At 37.3% G+C, this 24,738-nt stretch overlaps 1 protein-coding gene across 7 annotated transcripts in view; it reads right to left on the minus strand.

Moving 5' to 3' along the window:
* Positions 1-24,738, minus strand: part of Trpc3 (transient receptor potential cation channel subfamily C member 3) — a 77,925-nt gene that overhangs the window by 11,506 nt on the left and 41,681 nt on the right. For 2 of the 7 annotated variants that reach the window (XM_087193255.1, XM_013075907.3), the window contains exons 4-11: positions 21,528-21,692; positions 18,125-18,341; positions 16,917-17,150; positions 15,058-15,322; positions 11,438-11,633; positions 8,920-9,129; positions 7,676-7,723; positions 6,145-6,228 (exon numbers count right to left, since the gene is read on the minus strand). In XM_087193255.1, coding sequence (XP_087049381.1) covers positions 6,145-6,228; positions 7,676-7,723; positions 8,920-9,129; positions 11,438-11,633; positions 15,058-15,322; positions 16,917-17,150; positions 18,125-18,341; positions 21,528-21,692 — 1,419 coding nt within the window. Of the gene's footprint in view, positions 1-6,144; positions 6,229-7,137; positions 7,269-7,675; positions 7,724-8,919; positions 9,130-11,437; positions 11,634-15,057; positions 15,323-16,916; positions 17,151-18,124; positions 18,342-21,527; positions 21,693-24,738 lie in introns of those variants that run through there. The other 5 variants (XM_087193256.1, XM_004854932.3, XM_013075909.3 and 2 more) reach the window with 3 other exon arrangements.

Raw genomic sequence — 24,738 nt, forward strand, 5'->3', positions numbered from 1 at the left:
CTAATTGAGACTTTTCCCCACCCAGAGTTTCTCTTTTGCTACTTTCACTATTTTGGGAGCCACAGGAGATTATACCACAGGCCAGTAATTCCCCGATCCCCAGTGATTCTTCTCCTTAGAAAACGTGAAATGTACAGGATTCTAGAGTCTCTAGGCATTCTGCAAGTGCCATCTCATAAAGAGATATAACAATTTTTAGCCAATTAGAAGTTTGCATTTGACAAAAATTTCTATCTCTACTGTTAAATAGGAATTTTTGTACTTCTAAATCATTGAAAAGCAACAAGGGGAATAAGAGACAGAAACAAACTGCCTTTTACGAAACATGGAGGCATTCACAATCCTCTTGTAGGAAGGACATTTGAAAAGGCCAGACGGGGTGTGCGGGAAATGACAAGGGCAGGAGTGCTCTGTCACTGTGTGTGTGTTGTGGGGGGAGGGGGTCTGTCTTGTGATGGGTGTGGAAGTGTTATTCTTTCATAAGGAAAAATAATGAACGAACTGACATACACAATCCTGTGCTTAAAGGAAAATTGTCATTAGCCTAGAACAGTGATGGTGAACCTTTTAGAGACACAGTGTGCAAACTGCAACTCAAAACCCACTTATTTATTGCAAAATACCAACACTACAATTAAACCTGAATTACTGAAGTTTTAGTTTAGAAAAACAACTGTTATCCGATGCTCGGCTGCTGGGGCAACTTGGGTCAGGTGCTGACAGACAGGGCTCTTTGTGCCCTCTGGGGCACACATGCCACATGTTCACCACCACTGTACTAGAATGTGCTCCCAACAAACTCCAATGCTATTTCAGCCTCCTGTAAGCAGCTGTTTAAGAACTTACTTCACTTTAAAACTGAGTAAGAATCTAGAGGGAAAATATACAGAGAATCCAAGAAAAAAAGGATAAAATAAATATCAAATAGAGAATGGTCACCAAAAATGTTAAAGAATAGATGAAAATACATAGTGCCATTACTTAAATGTGTCATTTTTAAAAAATATGAAGCAATTGTATCTTTAAGATAGTTGCACAAAGAATTCTATAAGCTGACAAATTTCAAGAAGAGGTGAGGAAAAATCATCATAGAAATGAAGGGGTAACTTAGAAGCAGCACAAATGAAGAAAGAGATAAAATACAGCAAGAGAAAAAAGAAGCCAAAACTCTGAATATATGAACAATTCAAAAGGAATAGAGAAAAACACAGTAACTATAGGAGACAGCTAAAGAAAGCCAGCAGGCATCTGATTGTGGTCTTTGAAGAAGGGACCCAAAACAATGGAGCAAAAGAAGGATATTTTAAGATATAATTCAAGGAGTTGTTCATGTACAGATTAAAAGGTTATGATGTGTGGCAGGAAAAACTGATACACATCCATCTACAGAACAACCAATAGCTAGATATTTAATTTAAAAGATAAAGAAAATTTGGGGTATTCAACTTCAGGTCAGCTATATGAGGAAAACAAACAGGCTGGCTTCAAACACTTCCACTAATGTAGAATGATGTCTACACATACAGTTCATTTTATTTTATTTTTTATTTTTTATTTGGTACTGGGGATCAAACTCAGGACCTTGTGCTTGCGAGGCAGGTGGGGTGCCACTGAGCTACATCCCCAGCCCTACACATACATTTTAAAGAAAGTATCACCAAAGAATTTTATACTTACTCATATAAACATGTAGATAAAAGAAGCTAGTGTAAAACATGAAATAACCCAAGAATAAAGTTCCCATGTGTTCTTCTTGAAGAAACTATAGGAAGACAAACTTAGGCTGACAGATTAATGGAAAATTATGGCAAAGACTGGTAGTGATTACACATTCTGGCTGATTGTAGGTCTAAACCTAAAACAAATCTGGATATAAACCCAACAGGTAGTGAAAGGGATTAGAATATGCCTCTCCAAAATATGTCACTTTGGTCTAAAGACTATTTTGAGCTGAAGGCTATTAAGAAGTAGCAAAGAGGGCCGGGGATTTAGCTCAGTATTTCCACTGTCTGCCTCACAAGCCCCAGGTCCCAAGTTCGATACCCGGTACCAAAAAAAAAAAAGTAGCAAAGACAGGAAGAACTCTCTACTCTGCCTTATCTGCCTAAAATGAGGACATACATTTTCAGTTGGGAAAGTTGTTCCCTCTTCCCTCTCCCATACTAGAAGGTAGGCAAACAATTGCTATCACAGCACAAAAAGTCGGCACAGTACCAGAATGGGTCTGTACAAAACAATTCTGAGAAAATAACCTCCTTCCATTAGTTTTACCCAAGTATTTATCTTCATACCATTTCCTACTAGCAACCCAAACTCCTTTTCCATTGTTTATGCCTCAATAATTGTTGCCTTTTGTTAAGACTATAGTCTAGCTCCATCTTTAAAGTACCCATATGTGGGTATTTTTTGTTGTTGTTGTTGTTGTTGTTTTTCTCTTGTTAATGTGTCTTTTGTCAGTTGGATTTGCAGGCCTCCAATATTGGAACCTAAGAAGGTAAGGGAAAGCACTTTTTTTCCCTCCTTCCCTGTAGTACGGATGATCTAACTAGTGAGAGCAGGCAGGGGAAGGGGAAAAATGTGAAAGATCAAATAAGCACATCCTTTAGAGCAGAAGAAACAAAAGACAAAGTTACAAATCAAGAAACAGAGATAGAATGTTTAAAGCATAAAGATAAGCACCAAGATAAATAACAGAATCTACTTCACTGGAGAAGGCCAATTCTCTTCCCCAGTTTTGTAGCTTGGCACATAGCCAGTTGAAATTAGAACTTTCTTTTCAGCCATTATTACGGGTAAGCAGTTTGTGCAACTTCATAGACTTTCCTTACAGAAAGAACTTTCTTCCTTCTGCTTTTTTTTCCCCTTTGTGATACTGAAGATCAAACCCAGAGCCTTTGCTCTGTGTTACAATATCCAGCCCTTTTTTATTTTGAGACAGGGTCTTCCTGAATCACTAAGTTGCCCATGCTCAACTCAAACAGATGATCCTCCCAGAGTGCTAGATTACAGGCATGCACCTTCATGCCCAGTGTGTATTTTGGAATACAGAAGTAACAGCCCAAGCTCTAGCAACTTTCCTAAATCACGAGATACTGTTAGATAGAAAACCATTCATGAGCCAGGCATTGTGCCATATACTTGTAGACCCAGCACAGTACTTAGAAAGCTGAGGCAGGAGGATCACTGAGATCACTGGGCTACACAGTAAGACCTTGTCTCAAAAAACAACAAAAACAAGGCAGGGGAGAGAAAGGAGGAGGAGAGAAGGGAGAAGAGGAGAGAAGTGGACTAGAGAGATGAGGGGAGAGGAAGGGAGGGGAAGAAAGGGGAGGAGGGGAGAGAAGGAAGAAGAGTGGAGAGAGCAGAGGAGAGGAAACGAAGAGAGGGAAAAAGGAAGGAGAAGAGAAGAGAGGGTCATTTATGACACAGTAATATGTTAAAAAAAAAAGCCTGGGTCCCTGACATAGCTAGGTAGTATACCAGGAGCTCTGGAATGACCACCTCCTGAATTCTTGAACATGAGAAGAGAAATGAGTGTTTATTTTAGCCAGTTAGTGGCTGGTATTTGGTAGTTCTATGTGAATTGCACCAAATTAATCCTAATTAACATTAATGGTATGAACATTACTTAAAATGACACCACATGCACAAAAGAGACCTGAACAAATAAAAGGATGTAGAGCTGGGGATGCAGCTCAGTGGCAGAGCAATTGCCTGGCATTCATAAGGTCCTGGGTTCAATCCTCAGCACTGCAGAAAGACAAAGAAAGAAAAGAAAGAAAGAAAGAAAAGAAAGAAGGAAGGAAGGAAGGGAAAGAAAGAAAAACTAGACAAGCTGAGTCTAAAATTCAAATAGAAAAGAAAAAGAATGGCCAGGGAATTCTGTACAATAAAGGTTCTGAAGTAAGGATGGATGTGCATGTGTATGTTTTGTCTGATTTTTACAAAATTATAATATTAAAATAATGTAGTTATAGAGCCTAAAAAATGAATCAATAAAACAGAAAAGAAAACTTATAAAAGTAAATAAAAATAGACACAGGAATTTACCAAATGATAAAGTTGATCGTTCAAATCAATAGAAAAGATAGATTATTCAACACAGCCAACCATGTAATTATCTGGAAAAAAATGTGAGTCCCCATCCCACATGTTACATTAAAGTATTATCTACATGGATTGAATTTTTTATATAAAATTAAAGTACAGTACTAAAGAAAGTGGGTACAAAAAGTTATTAAATAATCTCATATTGGAGAACATATTTTCAAATACTAAATAAAACCCGGAGCTGTAAAAGATTTATAAAGCTGACCACACAAAAATAAACAAGCTCAAAATGAGAAAAATTACACCTATTAATTTTATTTATTTTTGGTACCGGGGATAGAACTCGGTACCTTAAACTCATGAGGCAGGCCATAGAACCACTGACCTAAATCCCTGGCCCCACCTATTAATTTTACAAAGACAACAAACTGGTCAAAAATTTCTCAACCCATATCACACAGGCTGACATTCTTAAAATATTAAGAGTTCTTTTTAATTAATAACAAAAAGCCATCAAGTAAAGTAAATATAGCTGGGGGTGGTGGCTCACACCTGTAATCGCAGCGCTCAGGAGGCAGCGGCAGGAGGTTCACAGTGAGTTTGAGGCCAGCCTGAACTATAAATTGAGATCCTGTCTCAAATTTTTAAAAAGCAAATATATATTGTCATAAAAATATAGAACACTAAACCTAAAAAGAAAGTCAAGTTTATTCACGTTGAAGAAGTGCAAGGTAAAACTATTTTTACCTATTTGGCTAAGATAAAAACCTTTCATAATAAACAACACTTTGTTAAATTAAGGAGGACACGAGCACTCTCATACATTTATTGCAAGAGTGTAAATTGGTACGAGTTCCATCAAAATCAGTTTGATAATAGTTAAAACATTATAATGTGCATATACTTTAACCAGATAATTCTACATATTGTACATGTTTGAAATATCAAATATACAAGGTTATTTGCCACAGTATTGCTCAGAATGGCTAAATATTGGGAATATCTTTCATTTCTATCAATACAACACTGATCAAATACATCAGACTCTCAAGTTACAACTGGCCTGACATACGAACAACTTGGGTTAATTAGGTTAATGGAAGATTCATCTGCCTTTTGTTATCTATAGCATTTACCCAGGTAAACATACAGATCTCAGCTGTACTGATTTAGAACCAACTAGCCCTCGGGAACTGATCAAGTCTCTAAGTCAAAGGTCCACTGTAAACTAAATACAACCATATAATAGAATATAATGTAACCATTAAAAGTAAAGCTTTGAAAAAAAATCAAGATGCAATATATATGTACCAATTTTCCTTAATGGATATATTTATTGTGTATTGCATCCATATTAATAAAACTTTTAAAGTAAGGCTTCGATAATGAGTGTGCCAATCAATTCTTTAGAATTTTCTACTTCCAAGAAAACTGTTTGAAGAGGATTATACCCATTAATGAACATGACTGGACACCATAAATTTCTTGATCCTCACTGTACCTTGTACACATTAGAATCTAAAGATCTGCTGATCAAAATGATCAACCATGTCAAACATAAAGGCCTATAATCTCTTGTGAATTGGAGAATAGTGTTCAAATGTCATGTCCAACATTAAAATACAAAAAATATTTTAAAGTAGTGCTGATGAAATAGTGTAGCCTAACAATTATTTGGAGAAAGGATCACCTGAAGGAAAAACCTGGAGAAATGTATTGGATTTTCATACTGTGAGAGCATTATTTATTTTAATATACTATATCCCCCACTTCTTTCTCCAGACCAAGATTTATGCAAGTGTTTTTTGGAAATTATAACAACACTTTGCTTTCAATAGTGCAAAAAGAAACCTTTTTCATCAGCTTAAAAATAAAACAAATGACTCTGATTTCTTTTTTATTTTATTTACTTATTTATTTATTTATTTTTATGACTCTAATTTCTAAAGTCCCCTTTAACTAACATGCTATTCTCTCGTTTCCCAGTTCTTTACTTTCTTCAGAATTTACTCACTATGTGAGCACGCATGCGCACACACACAGAGGCACAAATGGAGTTACATACAGATAGAGAGATGTCTAATGAATTCTTACCTGATAACGTGTTGGCGGATTGAGAATGCTGTTAAAACTGTGTGATTCAAAAACTCTTGAGTTAGACTGAGTGAAGAGGTTTAACTAGGAAAAAATACAATTAACCTAGTAAATTAGAATACATTTATTTGGAATCAGAAATATAGTCTATTTTATTCTCCTGGATAACATTTATAGAGTCAACAAATTTTGGGAGAACACTGTGTAGAAGTTGAGTTTTAGAAATGATTTCATGTGTTTCCAAAGGTAAAAATTAATGTGAGAAATATGCTCACATTTATCAAAGTGTTGGCAAGATGTACTGTAATGGAACTGTTTTTTTGGCGGGGGGGTACCAGGGATCGAACTCGGGACCTTGCGCTTGGGAGGCAGGTGGCAGAACCACTGCGCTAAATCCCCAGTCCTGTAATAGAACTGTTAATTGAAACCGTATTTTTAAAAGTTGGCTCATACTAAAAACATTTTTCCTGGGGACCTTATACATTTAGCAAAATGTACTCATGGCATCTAAAAGTCACCTGACATGCTCCAATCTGCTCCTGAGAACCAGTTCCTCTTCTAGACTCCAACAGAAACATACTACAGATTTGGATGGTGTTATCAGGTATTTTCTAGCCCCCAAATATTGGCCAAAATAACTCATCTTCCCAAGCATCTTGACCTTATACTGAGCCAGGAATCACAATGTTGGAGAGAATTGGGCTAAAGAAGTTTAGTTTTCTTTTCTCCTGAAGATTTAGATTTTTGAATGGGAGGGTGCAGAAAGCAAAAGGCGTATGCAGGTAGGCACTGTCCATTTTTTATGTACATGAGCAGGGCCTGCCTGTCAGTCACTGGTAAACTGCCACCTACATGGTGTGATTCAAGCAGGGGCCCCAATCCAAAAAGATGTGTTTACCCCACCACCTGACTCCCCACCATTCCAAGGGGGTGGGAGGCGAGGGACACAGGAAGTGGCGCTGACAGGCAAGGACCCTCCTAACTGTTCTAAAGTTATGCCAAGAGAAAACTTTGACTAATACAGTTAATTTCCCAATTTGCCACTGGAGGTCAGTATCTGCCTGTGGGCTGAGGTTAGCTGTGTAGGCTAACAGCAAAGGTTTCTTGAAGCTCCTTCCTCAGCTCTAAAAAAGAAAAACAGAAAAGAATTTCTTCAATCCTTTACTAAATTCAATAGATGGCGAGTGTCTATGATTATGCATAAAGTTTAAGCAGGTCTTTGTATAACTTACAAAACTCCCTCAAAACAAAGTCAATTTTAGTAGTAGCAGAAGCCAGGCCCCTTTAAGAGCCAGCTATCTCACAGCTGAAGGTGGGGTGCATGGAGAAGAAAAGGGGCAGGAACTAAACCTAGACTCAGCTGCTGAGCAAGCAAGGCAGCCAGTGCAACAGAGAGAGCTAGGCACCTGCAGCTGCAGATGAATTCCACACTGCACTGCACTGGCTAGCCCAGGTGACCTTGTGTAAGGGAGTTATTTGCATGGCCTATAAGGTATCCTATCTATAAAATGGGAACAATGATAATACCTACCTCAAAGTGCGGCTCGAGGCTCAAATGTACAGCAAAGCACTTTGTCAACTGTGAATAAGGAAGGGCACTGATATTTGTCGAGGCTGGAACTTTGCACATCTCATATATAATCCTCACAATAACCTACAGTTTCCTCTCTTTCAGGTTAATCTAAATCCAGGTCTAACACTGAGGCTGCTACACTGCTTCTCACTATGTACCTACAAGGTGTTACCTTAAATCATGGCATGTCACAGACAATCATTGCCTTGCAACCTAATGCCTATAATAGCCCACATCCAGGCCAAACAAAAAAGATTTAAAAGTCATTTTCTTAAAGAATAAGATTGCAGGGTTATTACAAATCTTGGAAACTGATATCTATCTTAAAAGAAAGAAATTAAACTGCTATGATCCCCTTTTCCTGGCTTCAACTGAGAAAAAAATACCTACCTCTGCTCAAGAAAGGCTATACTTTATAGAAATAATGTTGATATCTTGTGAGCTCCCAAAGTATTGTAGCCACACACCATTTTCTTAATTTTAGACAAAAATATTATATTTTAGCCCACATTCTTGCTCCTAACTGCCTCCTTCTCTATTATTGAGGTTTGCCCATATCCTTATGTTTTCTGTGCCAATCCTAGCTCTGAAAACTAAATTCATGTTAATTAAGCACCATCGTGTACTTACCTTCTTTGTTAAAATTTAAGTGGGACTCAATTGGGGAAACTCAATGGCAACTATTCTGTTTTATTTATAAAAGGGGTATTTATGGTTATTTGAGGATGTTCTCAGGCCCAAATCTATTTTATGATACGGAAGGAAATAAAGCTATTATTTAGCCCAGTAAAAGTTCTCTACAAACAAGAAGAGTATGGTGGTGATGAACTATATACACAGCAACAGGAAAATCTGAGGTTAAAACTATTTAACTTCAGAATAACAGTTGAGAAACATGGAACACATGAAAACAAAGTGTTTTTCAACAGTAACAATTTTGTTTACTTTTAACAAGTTAAAGAAGCCTTTGTTTGCTTACTTTTAATCCAGTAGTTTACATGACCAAAAGCAGAGCATAGACTAAATGACTTCTTGAAACATTAGGCAGATATTAAGTATTAGTCTATGAAAGAGGATGGGGTGGACAGTTATTTCCAACATCTTTTAAGTTCACACATGAAAATTCATGAACAAACATCAAAAGACAGGGAGAAAGAGATAAAACATGTATTTTAGGGATTTGGTAAATTGTCATTACCTACCCTAGACTTTGAGTTACCCAGTCCCATCTCCAGATCCTTCTGCAGCCTTCTCCTTCTGCATTTGGAAAAGTTAATGATCCGCATGATGAAATAAACAAAGGATTTTGGACTGGGAACCAGACTGAAGGGTGGAGGTAATGTTTTTCCATCATCAAAATAGGATAACCAGAGTTTTGAACGCGCAAACTTCCATTCTACATCACTGTCATCCTGCCACAAAAATAGAATATTTAAAACTAAGCATTCTAGTAAATGGTGTACTTTCTTGCGATGAAGCTACATTATTTTTTGAAGTAGGTAACTTACACACATTTATTTGCATATAATCTCTCTAAGCCTATATAATATACTAAGTATAATTTGCATGATACTTAAAAATGTCTCTCTTCCATATGCCTTTGTCTATACTACTGATGGCGAACCTTTTAGAGACTGAGTGCCAACCTGTAACCCCAAACCCATTTATTTATCACAAAGTGCCAACACTGCAATTAAAACTGAAGATTGAGGTTTTAGAAACAACTCATACATTAACATCTTTTGTCTTAAGAGAAAAACACAATTACTTGCGTGCCATAAGTTCACCACTACTGTCTGTACCCATTGTATTTTAACCAGAATTTCCTGCCACCCACTCAAAGACAAAGCAAAATGTAAGACAATTCAGGGTTAAGCAAAAAAAAAGAATATTAATTCCATCATAAAGAATACAAAAACATAAAAAACATGCTGGTAAGGCCAGGGATTTAGCTCAGTGGTTCTGCTGCCTGCCTTGCAAGCACAAGGACCTGAGTTTGATCCCTGGTACCAGAAAAAAAAAATGCTGGTAAGGATGTGGGAGAAAAGGAACACTTCTGCATTGTTGGTGGGATTGTAAATTAGCACACCCACTACATAAACAGTATAAACTTAACACTTAAAGTAGAAACATTGTATGACCCAGCTATACTAAGGGAATTAAAATCAGCATAGTCTACAGATATCTGCATATACATCTTTATTGTAGCCCAATTCATAATAAATAAGATATGGAACCAGCCAATGGATGAATAAAGAAAGTGTGGTTATATACACATAGTAGAGTTTATTCAACCATAAAGAAGCATGAATTTGTCATTTGCAGGAAAATGGATGGAAATAGAAATCATTGTGTTAAGCAAACTAATCCAGAATCAAAAAGGCAAGCATAACATATTTTCCCTAATGTGCAGGACATAAACAAACAAACAAACAAGATGACATGAAAGTGGAAGGGATGTTATTATTAGACAAGAAGAAGGGAATGGGGGGAGAGGGTTGTAAGGCAGGGTAATGGAAGGAATGGATATGATCATAATATGAAAAAAAGGTGTATCTGTACTTTAAGCCTTTTAACTTCAACTAGGAAAATTTTCTCTTTCAATAAAATTAATATTAAACAAAGAACAAAAAATGCCTCCCTCCATTCCTTATGCCAACAAATTTGGCTTCTTAAACAATGGTTTCCCTCTCCTAGACCCATCCAAGCCAACTGATACAGCATACTGTATTTTATTCCAAGGGCAAAGCAAAAACTGATATTTATATCAATTGTTCTTTGGAGTTTGTGTTTCTGCCACATGTCCTGAAATGCCACACAAGTTCTCCAATCACCTGGACCTGTCTTCTATCACCTTTTATCTCAGCACTGACCCATGGTGCCTGGCATATCCATCCTAACTGACAGAAGAAATGAGGAGGGGTTGCTAGGTGGAGGAATGCTGGCCCACTCAATTCACACAGCCCCAATTGGCACCACCACACCCACAGCAGGTGTTAGTGCTAGGGTATTCATTTCTGGACGAACTAACTTCTGCCTTGATCCCAGTATGAGTTTCATACATAGATTTGATAGAATAAAAACAGCTCAGCACTCAAATGGTACTGAACACAAAATTGGAGGACATCAGAAAATATATACAGCGATGAAGAGTGCTACAAAGTCAAGTCTGACCCCAAATCAAAAGTAGAGTGATTTCTTTTTTTTTTTTTAAGAATACCTTGGGTTTTGTTTGTTTGTTTGTTTTATTTTTGGTACTGGGGCTCAAACTCAGGACCTTGCACTTGAGAGGCAGGCAGTGGAACCACTGAGCTAAATCCCTGGCCCTGAGTGATTTTTTGAGTCCTGAAAATTCTGACTGAATAAATAATGTCATCCACATTTGCCAGGCATCTAGCAATTCTTCCACCACAAACAATAGCTACCTGACTAAGCTAGGTGATAATTTCCCTACAGCCAATACTTCTAGCTAATAACTTCAACATTTCTGAAAAAGACCCCAAGAGAAGGCAAAGCAGTAGCAAATTCATGGACACCCCAGCTGTGCTCCTAGAAGACACTGGAAGCTATGTTGCTACCTGTTCAGGCGGAAAACAGGCGAGGCCAGGCTCCATCTGCTTGGATACGAGCTTTGCTTCACGAGCTGTGACTCTACCCCAGGATACAGAAGCACATGTCACCCACTAGCAGAGAGACATCTAGGACAGAAAAGAAGCTTACCTCAATTTCTTGATATGAGCTATTAATCATAGCAATTAACATGTTGAGTAAAACGACCACCATAGTTACATTGTATATTCCATAAAGAACGTATCCAATATTCTCTATGAATTTGTGATCGTACTTGAGCACAACTGAAGTCACTTCAGACAACCCAAATATTGACCAAAACAAAGTCTTGAAACTTTCTTCTACACTGTTGAAAAAATAAGATACAGAGTAATTAAGTAACATTTTTAGTATTAAAAAGTGAAAAGTAAAAACATGTTAGGGTCTAATACTATACAGATGTCAAATGCCACCATAAAATGTTACATTACAGGTGCACTCCTGTAATCCCAGCACTCTGGCAGGCTGAGGCAGGATTGCAAGTTTGAGCCCAGGCTGAGTAACTTAGCAACTTAGTGAGACTGTCTCAAAATAAAAAAATAAAAAGGGTTGTAGCTCAATGTGAAGGCCCTGGGATCAATCCCCAGTACACCACACACACACACACACACACACACACACACACACACACACACATACATAGTCATTATAATAAACTATTCACAATTTCTTTCTTTTTTTCTTTTTGGTACCGGGGATTGAACTTGGGACCTTGCTCTTTTGAGGCAGGTGGCGGAACCACTGAGCTAAATCCCTGGCCCCTTCACGATTACTTTCAATAAAATTTCTAACAGTAGAATTAGTCTGTCATAATATTTGACAGAAATTACTCTCTCAGTTTTCAGGAACTGGTGCCAATTCCTAGTTTTTCTGAAGTTATCATCAAGTGAAAACCCTCTGCACTTAGCAGAAAAAAGCTAAGTACCCATTCCTTGCTCCTAAAGTGTCAAAAATTTTGAGCTTTATTTTTTGTAGGTGATTTAGAAATTTACACCAGACTTTCTGGAGTAAGCAGAATTACAATTAAAATTGTAAACCCATTTCAAAAACCGTATGCACAAACTTATTCCTTGCAACGTGATTTTCAATGGAATGATTTGCATTTAGAACAAAAGCAACCTAAATATCCAGGGAATGGGTTAAATAATTCTGTACATCCAGACAATGAATTGCTACAGAACCCAGGAGACAAAATGACACAGTTCTATCTTCCTGTGCTAATACTGAAAAAAATAATATTTTGCAAGTGTGAACTATTTTATCATTTGAATACAAATAAGGGTATACAATTACTTATAATTTCTTTATGCAAAAAAAAAATCTCTGAAAGAAATCATTACTTCTGGGAACCAAGGAGAATGAATAGACTGGAGTCCAGGGGTAGAGAAGGAGAGGCTTTTCAGTGCAGACACCTCATTGAATCTTCATCACAAGCACATACAGTCATTGCTTGGTGTCTGCATGGGATTGGTTCCACCATTCTTCAGGGATAACAATAGCTATGGATGCTCAGTCAGTCCTTTATATTTGCACATTATCTGCACCTATCTTCCTGTACACTTCAAGCTATCTCTAGTTTACTTATGATACTTAATACAATGCAAAAGATATATAGTTGTTACACCATATTCTTTGAGAGATGACAAGAAGTAAGTCTGTACATGTTCAGTACAGATACATATTTTTTAAAGAATATATCTGCCCCACAGTTGATTGAATCTGCAAACGTAAAAGCCATGGATAATGACTGTATTACCTACCTAGAAATACTTACCTGGAAATAAAGTGAGGGCAACAGAATGAAAGATTCCTGTTACTTTAATTTACATAATCTACTCCTAATCTTTCTATCAGTTAGTACACAGGCCCTCACTAGACTAATTACCTACTTTTGTCTCCTAAATGGCTGACTTTATCACGTGATTGAGTTATAATCATGATCTGTGAACTGGACAAATAATTCTTAAACAGTTACCCATGTCAAATTCTATTACAAAGAAAAACTCAAAAGTAAGTCCTTTTTCCAGAAAATGTTTTTGAGACAATACTTTAAAAACTTTTTACAACATATTCTAACTAATGAATCTTATTGATTTGTAAGTTTAAATACTAGTTCATTAAGTTATTCATTCATTCAACAGATACTGATGGAGGATCTATTAGATTCTAGAAATTTTGCTAGACCCTGGGGATAGAGAGTTATTAGGAAGGTTTCTGTTCCTGTGGTTAGTTACTCTGTATTATGAAACATTTGATGTGTGATGTGTGATCAGCATAGGTGCTGATGGGAGACTAAGAAAAGCTCTAACCTGTTTCTGCCATCTATTCAGCAATATCACAATGCTCTCCTGCTCCTTTGCAAACCTGCCCAGCACTAACTTCTCTTTGCATCTGTGTGGAGTGTGTGTCAGGAAGGCTGGGGCAGTACAAATGGAAAGGATGCCCATGGTTCTGAATTCCTACTATAGGCAGGAGGCTTTATATAGCTTGCCTTATGTAATCCTCCAAAAGGCTTTATTTAAACCTTATTGTACTTATTCTTAAATAAAATGACACTAAAAACGTTGAGTAATTTAACCAAAGGCCATTGCTTTAGAAAAATAGCAGAGACTGCATTAAAGTCTTGATCTGCCAGATTTTCCAGCTTATTTTTTTTCACTACATCATGCTGCCTCCCCCCAAAAGTGAAAAAAACATATTATAGGAAATAAGTCACCATAGAATTAAAGGGAGGGAGAGCAGAGCAGAGGCATTGTGTGTAAGCCCTTTTTTTCTGATGGGTTTAAACAGATTTTTTTTCCTTTATTACAATAAAGTGAGTTTTAGGTCTCCTTCACCCTTAAGACTTGGTTTATATTAACTATTTAAAAATTGATTTCAGAACAATTTAGATATCTGCAAGGGCTAGATATTCTACTTTTAGTCTATAGGGAATGTATTGAATGTGCAGTTGGTTTCCAGTTGTGGCATTATAGCAAAGAGAGAAAAGGAGGGGTCTCCCAGATACAAGGACTGAAATCCAGAGGGAGGGCTCCATATTCATGACAACCAAATGGGTGATAAAGAACCTCACAATCTGGAAATCTCCACAGTGAAGAGCTTTAAAGGGATACTGACTGAGGAAAACAAGGGAGAGTTCATGGAGAAGGTGAATCTGCAATGCAGAAACCAGTATAACCAAGAGAAGGAAGTAGAACTACCTTTACAGTAGGCGGTAAGACATTTCACTTCACTTTCAACTTACTCAGCTCCCTGTACTGGGTAATGATGAATACATTAAAATAAAAGCTGATGCTTCCTTTTATGAAGTAGTACTGACTGCAAAATGATGAAGCTAAATTTAATGTTATACATAATGTAAGAGACAATAAGTATTAGAAATGTTATTTCATTCTCTTAAAATAGTCACTTTTGTATGGGAATTTTCCAAATCCTAATCAATTCTGTGATCAGATGTGCACTAAGCTCAAAGAGACAAATCTGTGGAGCAATGCAAACACATGTAAACATGAACTGTTTTTTATGGATTTTTTCCTGCTTTTTTTTTTTTTAATACTGGGAATTGAACTCAGGGCCTCATATTTGCAAAGCACATACTCTACCAGTGAGCTATATGTCTAGCCCACTTTACTGATCTTAAAACATCTTTATTACAATAACAAAAATTTGTTTCGTCTAGACTTGTGAGAACTCCTCTTCATAATACCTTTTTAGTAAGATATTTTACTTACGTGGTAAAAGCAGCATTTACTTTGGCCCCAAGGTAGTAAGAATAAAGTATGAACATGCCAATCATAAATGCCAGAAACACCATAATAAAGAGGACCATGAACTTGAATATGTCCTTCACAGTCCTTCCAAGAGAGATCTGTAAGGGGCCAAAGCTCTCGTTGGCAGGGAGGATATACGCGATCCGAGAGAAGCTGAGCACGACAGCTATAGCGTAAAGGCCTTCAGATATGATCTGAGGGTCAGAAGGGAGCCATTTATCTCTAGCTAGAAAGAAGAGAGAAAGATTAAACATGAAGCACTCTATCCATTGTTAACTATGCAAATACCTTAAATATTTATCTTGTTGGTTGGTGGTTATCATCTCAGTTGAGACTACTGTAGATTAAATTAATTGTTCAAGGACTATATTTATGTTAAATCAGAAACAAAACTTCTACATTAGTTCCAATGGGGGAAACATTATTATACAGATAGTGACTTCACATAGACAGAAACAGAATAAAATACAAAAAATAAGGAGATTAAAACACAGACTAGGTCCAGGATGATGAAATAACCACTTGTCCCCTCAGTTATTAGATATATTGGCCAGTTATTCTGTCATTCTATAGGCATGGCTGGTATGAATCTTCTTTTCCATATTTGGTGGGGAAGTTAGTTCATCTAACGGTTTATGCAAGTAAAATGTCAGATGGTGATGAGGGAGAATGGCATTGAATCCCAGTGGTGCTGACTACGTGATAGCCAGGCAATATAACTTGTTCTGGAAAATGGAAAATGCCATGCAGTGTAAAAATTTGTAGTAAGTAAAAAAAAATACAGATTTTGAATGAGGAACCCTAAGAATCTTTTCAAGGTTATTTATTAAGATTGCAGTAGATCCATTCCCTGGTACTTAAGCAAAGCTCTATCTGGGTAATTTTGTGCAAACTGGGACATTTCCAAAAGAATGGATACATTGTACATATGTTACACCAAAAATGAATACTTATTGAATGTTTAATATGCATCACACACTGCTTCTTCTCACTCTATGGAGTCAATGTTAAACTTTTTTTAGAGATGCAGAATCCAAGACCTAGAAAAGTTCATTTCATCAAAACCACACATATGGGAAATAGGGAAGCTTGAATTCACAAGTTCCCTTCTAGACAACAGTTGGTAAATTTGTATGAATAAATTTAAATAGCTAGGTTATGTTAATAGCCAAGATATCTCACAAAATAGAACCTAAGTTAATTCTGTAATTACAAGTGGGGATCATTTGTTTATCTGAGCCAGAGTGCTTGGTATATAGGAATCCTTGCTTGCTGACAATAAAAGACAATGTGTTTAAATTTCATGCTGTGCAAAATCTTATATTTTGGAGTGGGATTCCAGCCTTCTTCAATAATGTGAATGTGCTACAGGTACTTGTCGCAATGTAAGCCCTTGTTACACTTATAAAGGGTTACTCTTCACAACCAGCACACATTTGAATTCCATGCTTGAGTTTCTTAACAGTAAAATGAGTTATACAATATGAACCTATATGAAAATTTGCTAATTGTAGTTTCTCAATTGGCCTCAAGGGAAAGGAGGCTAACATTATTTAATATTGGTTCATTCTAGGTAAGAAAGGATTATTATCCTTTTACCTAGATGTCAGTTGGGGTCTCCTTGCTCTTTGTTATATAGGAAAGTTTGGCATGAACCCCATCCCATGCTATGCGAGAAAGCAAAAGATCCTCCTCTACATTTCTGCTAGTTCTCCAGTGCTTACACTCTCGTGATCACTTTTGGTATCTACTCTTAATTAGCATTTTCTTCCAAAATACCCTGCTTGAAACATAAGAGGATCTTGAAACTAACAACTTACCATAAGTGAAATACTGTATCTCTGGTGGGAGTGTGACTTCACTGAGGTCACTCTCTTGGACATAACTGTCCACATACTGCTGGGCTTTAGTTGCCTGCAGGAAAGCCAGGAATCTGGCTGTGAAAGCAGCAATGAAGATGGAAAGCATCCCAAAGTCAAGAACATTCCACAACTGCAAAATATATTCTCTAGGTCCTTCCAGCCAGAGCTCCTTACACTCAGACCACATCATTCCTATCACAACAAAGACAGAGGGTAAGAATTAGATTTTACAGCAGAGGCTAACAAGCTGTTATTTTGTACACCACCTGGGAGCATCTATAAAATGTAAAGCACTGCACTAGGTACCACAACGCACAGAGAGACTATGGTCACTGAGGTCCTAGGCAGAGTTAAATGTAAGAAACAGGTTCTATTAAGGGAATAATTTGTCCCACTGTTAGAATTGGGAGAAACAAAGGCTAAGGTAGCTCAGTAATAGAGTACTTGTGTATTGTGTGCCAGGGCAAGATGCTGGCCTCGATAGGAGGAGGAGGGGAGGAGGAGAAGGAGAGAGAGAAGGAAGAGGAGGAAGAAGAAGGGAATAACTAATCTATTAATTCAGGAAGTGAGAAGATACCAAGAAACATACTGGATGAAACATGGAGAATACACAAAAAAATGATCTTTCACTAGTAATCAGTGGAAAAATTCATTTCAGCTTCCATTTACTAGGATGGAGCAAAAACAATTTTTTTCTCGTATTACTTAAAGCTTTGCATTAACACAGCTACTCAAAATGGGTTATTATAAGGGGCAGTAGCAAACATTCTGAAAAGAGAAACTGAAAATCTCTGAAACTAAAGCAATGTAAACTGATAACTTTAGTCATCAGTTAACAGTTGGTGGATTATTTCTTCAACATTTCAGTATTTTAATTAAATAATTGCTCACAACAGTGAGTTACATTTAAAAACTTACATTTTGTTCAATCATTCAAGTTAGACTGTTGAAACATGGTACACTTACAGTTATGTTTGTGTTGATTACAAAATTTATTTAGTATTAAAGTACACGTTCAGAATTATCTAGGTACCGAGTTGTTCAATGATTTTGCTGTTTAGCCTACTTACAATGGTGATGTTTTCACTATGTAACACTTTCAGTAGAAAACAACAATAATTTATATAATATTTTTGGCCAGAAAATAGTGTACGTGAGGAGCTTACCAAGAACCCAGACCATAATGAGCATTTCGGTCCATGTGAACTGGGTGGTCTTCACTCTGAAGATCTGTTTGGGGTAGTCAATGACGGTGATGTTGGGCAGTGTGGCAATCCCTTCAAACCTGTCGGAGGCATTGAACACCAGCAGGCCCAGGAAGATGATGAACGAAGCGGCATGTGCCACAAACTTCATGAAAGGGCTTCGCAGGATTTTCCCCAGCTGTAATAAGACCCCCCCCCACCAAAGAAAAAATGAGAGAGATTTTATTTTAGAAAATCTGGCTTCTACTCAAGACAGTTATCATCCAGAATAAAATAATATATAAATAAGGGAAATGAAAACACTTCAAAAATCTGCTTGTTTCTAAAAAGCTATATATTGTGAAAAGTAATGTTTTAGGGAGATACTTCCTCAAAACTAATTAATCTCTTTAAATTGTTTCTAAATGCCCAATTTTGGCCAGGCATGGTGGTACACACCTATAACCCTAGTACTTGAGAGGCTGAGGCAGGAGGATTGCTGTGAGTTTGTGGCCAGCCTGGGTTACATTAGTGAGTTCAAGACCAGCCTGGACTACACAGAGAGATCCTGTCTCAAAACAAAAACAAAAACAAAAAAACTTTAAAAAATGTCCAATTTGTCTCAAGATATACTGCATTGGCAGATGCCCTTCTTGAAATAACAGGGCATATACTGATTCTTGCTCTTACTTTTATATGAAAGATTATGGAAAGTCAAAATTCTTACAGTTTGGGAAAAGAAACTTCAAATTTGGACTGTGTAATTTCCCTTCTTTTCTCTTCCCACTCCTCTTTTTCTTCTTCCTCCTCCTCCTTTTTTTGTACGGGGGATTGAACTCAGGGCTTTCTCACTGAGATATATCCCTAGCTTCCTCCTCTTTCATTTTTTATTTTGAGACAAAATCCCATTAAATTAACCAAGCTGGGCTTGAATTTGTGATATTCCTGTCTCAACTTCCAGAGTGCTGGGATCATACCACACCCAGCTGTGTAATTCTTTAATGGTCTGTAAGTGAAATGTTATGATGTAGACTCTTAGAAGGCAATAAAACCCTCTAGTAAAAGAATTACTACAATAAAAGTGAATTTTGGTTCTTATTTATAAATATTCTAAAATCATTATACCTTGTATCATATTTTAAAACGCAGAAAATAAAAGAATCAAGACAAATATTGTATCATTACTGCTCCAACAAGAGGGAGATACACAATAATTAAAACCCCTAAGTAGATTAACTTAATCAAACGTTATTTCTGAGTTTGGAAAATTATGCTATAGTATAAAATCACTTCTAGAGTTCAGTTTATAATTATTTTAAGGTGACTACTTAAAAATCCCCTGTGATATAATGTCCTTAAAAGTTCTATGTTCTTGGTGCTGGTGCCTGCCTTGCAAGTGCAAGGTCCCAAGTTTGATCCCCAGCACACACACAAAAAAGAAAAGTCCTATGTTCTAGTAGAAAACTAGAACATAAAACATTAAAAACAATTCCTCCTGCCTCCAGGGCTTCTACAATTCAAGAATTAGACACATTTGGTAGATCTGTCAAATAAGTTCTCTATTCTATATACTTAGATCCCACTTTTTAACTCAATCTGTGACCCTATAAAGTATTGAGGTTCATATTTTAAAGATGTTAAATTTGAGCTAATGGTCTAGAACGGTGGTGGCGAACCTAAGGCATCATGCCACAGTGGGCTGAATGCACCACTGAAAGCTCTAAAAGGTTTGTCAAATATTTCTGAGATTGAACAGGAATACATACAGACAAATGTCACATTATCCATAGACATGGAAAAATAGACGGCAATGTAGTCACACATCACTCTGCTGTTACGCCCAGTGAGGGTGCACTGGGGCAGCTTATCCACAGCACATGTGATTTCCTGGGAGTTGACAAGTCTGTTTCACCTAAAGGTTGGTCCTTTAAAACTTTAAGATGGAAAGAAAGCAGCATGCTTATTTTTAAAATGGGATATATGTGGAGAATTCTTGTTATGCTGCTGTTTCACTGTAGATAGGTGGTAGACAGCAGCTGCAAACAGACTCCAGAAATGGCTCAATTCCTACCTTTCTTTCCCTTTTCTGCTCACCAGGGCTTTCCACACTGTTAGCTGCACTTTGGAAAGTAAAGAGGGGAAAAAAGAAAAGAGGAGTGGACCCCAAGATGCCTACTTCAAACCTGATGTAATATTTTAAAAAATTAAGCTGCTATAAGAGACCTGAACTTTCCAATTCATTTCCCCCAGAATGGGAAATTATGTGGGTAGATTATGATTTTTGCTTTATTGCATGCTCTTTCATATTATTTATATATTTTAGTCTTTACTGTTTATGTAGCTGAAGAATCATAAAGTAGTTTTCCATGATACATATCAAAAGAACTTAGTCGAGTCATCAGACTTGATCAAAATGACAAATTTTCTGCCTTAAGTTGCACTGGGCAACTCAACCATGAAGTGAGATGGATGAAAATTCCACACATATATGGTGCCCGCAGAGCAAGACTGCCGGGGAGACTGCCAAGCCAGAGAGTTGACAGATTTCCTGGGTCACTTGTAGGTGGCCTTGACTCATTTTGCCTAAAACAGCCTCTGATTTAAACAAAACCAGATTTCAGAACATATAAACAGGATTAAAGGATCTCAGAACAATTCCTCTCTGGCAGTACTCCCTATTAACCGAATACAGATTTTGTGAGCCTGGCTGGTATTCTTTTCCACATCTTGTTTAGGGGGTCTCAGGCACAACTAAATCGGCTTTACACAGGCCAGTTTGAAAGAGGAAAAAAGACAGCTAAAAAAAAAAAAATGATCAAAGCAACCCAAAATTCCCCAAACCCAAATTCTACTTGTTTTAGAAACTTCTGAAAGAACAAAGGGCTAGGAGAACCTGATATGCACTTGTTTGAAGACTTCAGATAACACATTTACTGCACTTGATACACTGAGCCTTCAATCGTTTGTGACAAGTTCAAGTGCTCCCCAGGCTAACCAGCTCTTGGTTCTCCTGCAGTAGGGCTGTCCACTCCCCTTTCCCTCCACAGTCAGCTTAGTCAATGATCTGCTTATTAAGCTGTCAATAGCATCGGCACAAACGCTACTTCATTCAAGCTGCTTTTCCTCCTTTCTCTACCATAGGGATTTTATTTTAAAAGCCTAAGTGTTTTGCATCTGAAAATGTGATCATCCCTGCTAGTGCCAAATCCTTTCTCATCCCTTATTTGAATTGATTCAGTCATTAAAAAGCAGAGCCTCTGTTCTTGAGTCAATTAAAATTCAAGGTAAAACAAACAGGAGCCTTAGGTTGAAGCTTTTTTCTTTCTCATCCCAAAAGGACATGCAAATTCAACCACAGAGGAAAAAATATATAGAAGGCCAGTACCCTGCTGCAAGGTGCAATCCAATAGCCAATGGCGAGAAATGGAAGACCCAAGGCCACCACCAGCACAACCAGACACTTGATTGCAATGGTCTGTTCCCGAAGGCCTGAGAGGTTTTCATACCAAATCGTCAAAAGCTGCTGCTGGCAGTTGGGGTGAGCTACAAACTGCAGGGAGGAAGAGAGAGAAAAAGAGGTTACCATACTGTTGCCAACAGTTCACCTACCAAAAGCATGTGCATCCCAAAGATAGTCACATGCTTTTCCAGAATTCAGGCCTTGGAAAGTTCTGGTGAAATTCTCCTTCTTTCTTTCATTTACTGAAATTGCTTGACAGCTCTTAGGAGAACTAATTTGGAAACAAGAATGTAAAATTGATGTTCTTAGTCTAGTACTTTCTGAGGGAAACCTTCCTAAATTCACAGGTTCCTCTATCGAGTCTGGGTGACATCTGGTTTCTTTTGTGACAATGTCCCTCATCTTCCTGACTGCCACTTGATTTGTATTAAGCTCAAAATGGAAAAGAAAACCAGTTATTTGGTTTAATATCTGTTATAATTAAAAGAGAAATGTTATTTAATTTCATGAACAACCTCTAAAATGCTACATATGTGAAAAATAGATGATACGCTGTATGAATATCCATGTACTGTTACTGAAAACCTGAAAAAGATCAGCAAAGTAATCAATGAACCTGCAGGTATCATTCTAGCTCCACATTTGCACTGCTTCCTTAGGCTGACACAAAATGTTGCTTCTCTTCTATTTCAGAAATGTGTCCATCTTATTTTTTTTAGGGTTATTAATTTGTGCTTTGTTTTTTCAAAATTAACTTTATTGGTACATTTTAGGTATACATTATGATCACATTCATCATTGGGAATTTGTACCTGTACATGATATATCTTAGTTTTTGTTTTTCCCATTCCCCTACCCTCCCTTCTACCCCTCCACCCCTCCCTATTTAGAAAAGCTTTATTTCCATTTTTCCTTCTTTTCTCATATTTTTCTCTTTCCCTTCCTTCCTTTTCTCCAGCCCCCCTACTTCCCCTTCCCCTTTGAAACTTTGCTTCCTATTTCACATTATCTATTATACATTTTGGTCCTCATTTACACTTTCAGGTCATTCAAGAGATGCAAATGAAAACAATGCTGAAATTCCATCTCACTCCAGAAAGAATAGCTGCTATCAAGAATGTCAACCGATAACAAATGCTGGAGGGGCTGTGGGGAAAAAGGAACCTTTCTCTACTATTGGTGGGAATGTAGACTGGTGCAACCACTGTGGAAATCAGTGCGGAGATACCTCAAAGAACTAGGACTGGAAGTTCCATTTGACCCAGCTATTCCCCTACTGGGTATCTTCCCCCCAAAATTAAAGAATCATACCACAGCGATATATGTGCACCCATGTTTATAGCAGCACAGTTTGTAATAGCTAAATCTTGGAAACAACCTAAATGCCTGTGAACTGGTGACTGGATAAAGATTTTTTTTTATATAAAATGGAGTACTACTCAGCTGTAAAGAATGATAAACTAGAGACATTTATAGGTAAATGGATCCATATCGAGGCCATACTCTTAAGTGTCCACCTTTTTTTATTGTTTCCTCTATCATAGTTCAAAAGAATACAAATATTTACCATAAGTTTTTTCATAACTATAATTCTAATCAGGAAAAATGAACAAATAATTCCTTATTTCAGCCTTGCTATTTTTCTTTTCCTTTTCCTTTTTTTTTTTTATTATTTCAACTTTGCTAAGTCACCCACCAGCATCACTTAGAAGGGACTGGGATTCCTTTAAGACCCAATCCTTTTATTTATTTATTTATTTATTTATTTATTGGTACCAAGAATTGAACTTGGGACCTTCAGCTTGCAAGGCAAGCACCAGAACCACTGAGCTAAATCCCTGGCTTGTTTATTTTTTTAAAGTTATTTTCATCCTATTCTTTTTCAGGTACAGAATGTATTTGCAATCAGGTCCATATAAAAGTCCCTATGCCAGAATGTTGCCCATTTCTGGCTAGATACAAGTCTATCTTTGGCCAGGTGGGGTTTCCTCAGCTTGGGAATTAGGAAGAGTCATTCAAAAATCAAAAAGCCAAAAATAGGATGGGTCATTCAAAAATCAATAAGCCAACATATTTTTTAAAAGGACTTTTTAGCAAAAAAAAACAACAACCAAAAATCAAAGTACCAGAGTCTTCTAAAAAAAAAAAAAAGAATAGACAATAGCAATGAGCCTACTAGGAAGCAACCGTGAAATGTTTAGGGAACTCTACAAGAAGCCGCAGTTGGTACTTGAAAAAGGGTTCATTTTTCATCAAGCTCTAGTTAATGATCCTGATGAGTGCCAGGAACCCAGGCATTTCCTCAAGTTATTCAGCTACTTATCAATAACACATCTGCAAGGAAGTGAACAGGTTGTCACTTACTGGTGTGGAGTTTCCTATCTGCAACTGTAATATTTTTAAGAAGGCTCACCTCCCAGGGCAAGCGGTGAGGGCCCCATGTCCCCATCTCCACTCCCATCCTGTAGCCCAGTATGTGCATCACCACTGGGATGAAAGCGCCGGCAGCTGCCATTGTGCCACAGGCACAGGACATGCAGAATGACTTGACAACCCCATTGACAGAGGAGGTGAGAATGCATTTACAAATACAAGCTTTGAAATACTTTACTGAATTCTTTGCATTAATGCTAACAGGTAGTGTGTGAGAGAGTTAAAGTACTAAAAAGATGTTATCTTTTCTTGTTTGATGATTCAATATGAAAAAAATCATATTCTTATGGACTGAATAGATCCTCCCTCAAATTCATATGTTGAAATTGTAATCCCTAATGTGCTGTATTAGGAGGTGGGACTGGGGAGGTGATTAGATCATGAGGATGGAGCTCTCACAATGGGAGGCACCCTTTTAAGAGATACCCCAGGAGCTCTCTGGCTCTTTCTGCCTTGTGACGGCAATGAGAAGTCAACAGTCTGCAGCTAAGGAAAGGGCCCTCATTAGGACCCCACCGTACTGGCACCCTGACCTGACTTCACCCTCTAGAATTGTGAGAAATGAATTTCTGTTGTTTGTAAATCACCTAACCTATGGTACTCTTTTATCAGCAGCCCCAAATGACTAAGATACATATTTTACGAGTATTTTTCAATTCAGTGATAAAAATCCCAGATCCTGACAGTCAGTGGTCATTGCTGG

The sequence above is a fragment of the Heterocephalus glaber genome, unplaced genomic scaffold (genome assembly GCF_053883595.1).
Source record: "Heterocephalus glaber isolate CG9 unplaced genomic scaffold, H.glaber_assembly_v1.0 deba00001586, whole genome shotgun sequence".
In the NCBI taxonomy this organism is placed as follows: Eukaryota; Metazoa; Chordata; class Mammalia; order Rodentia; family Bathyergidae; genus Heterocephalus; species Heterocephalus glaber.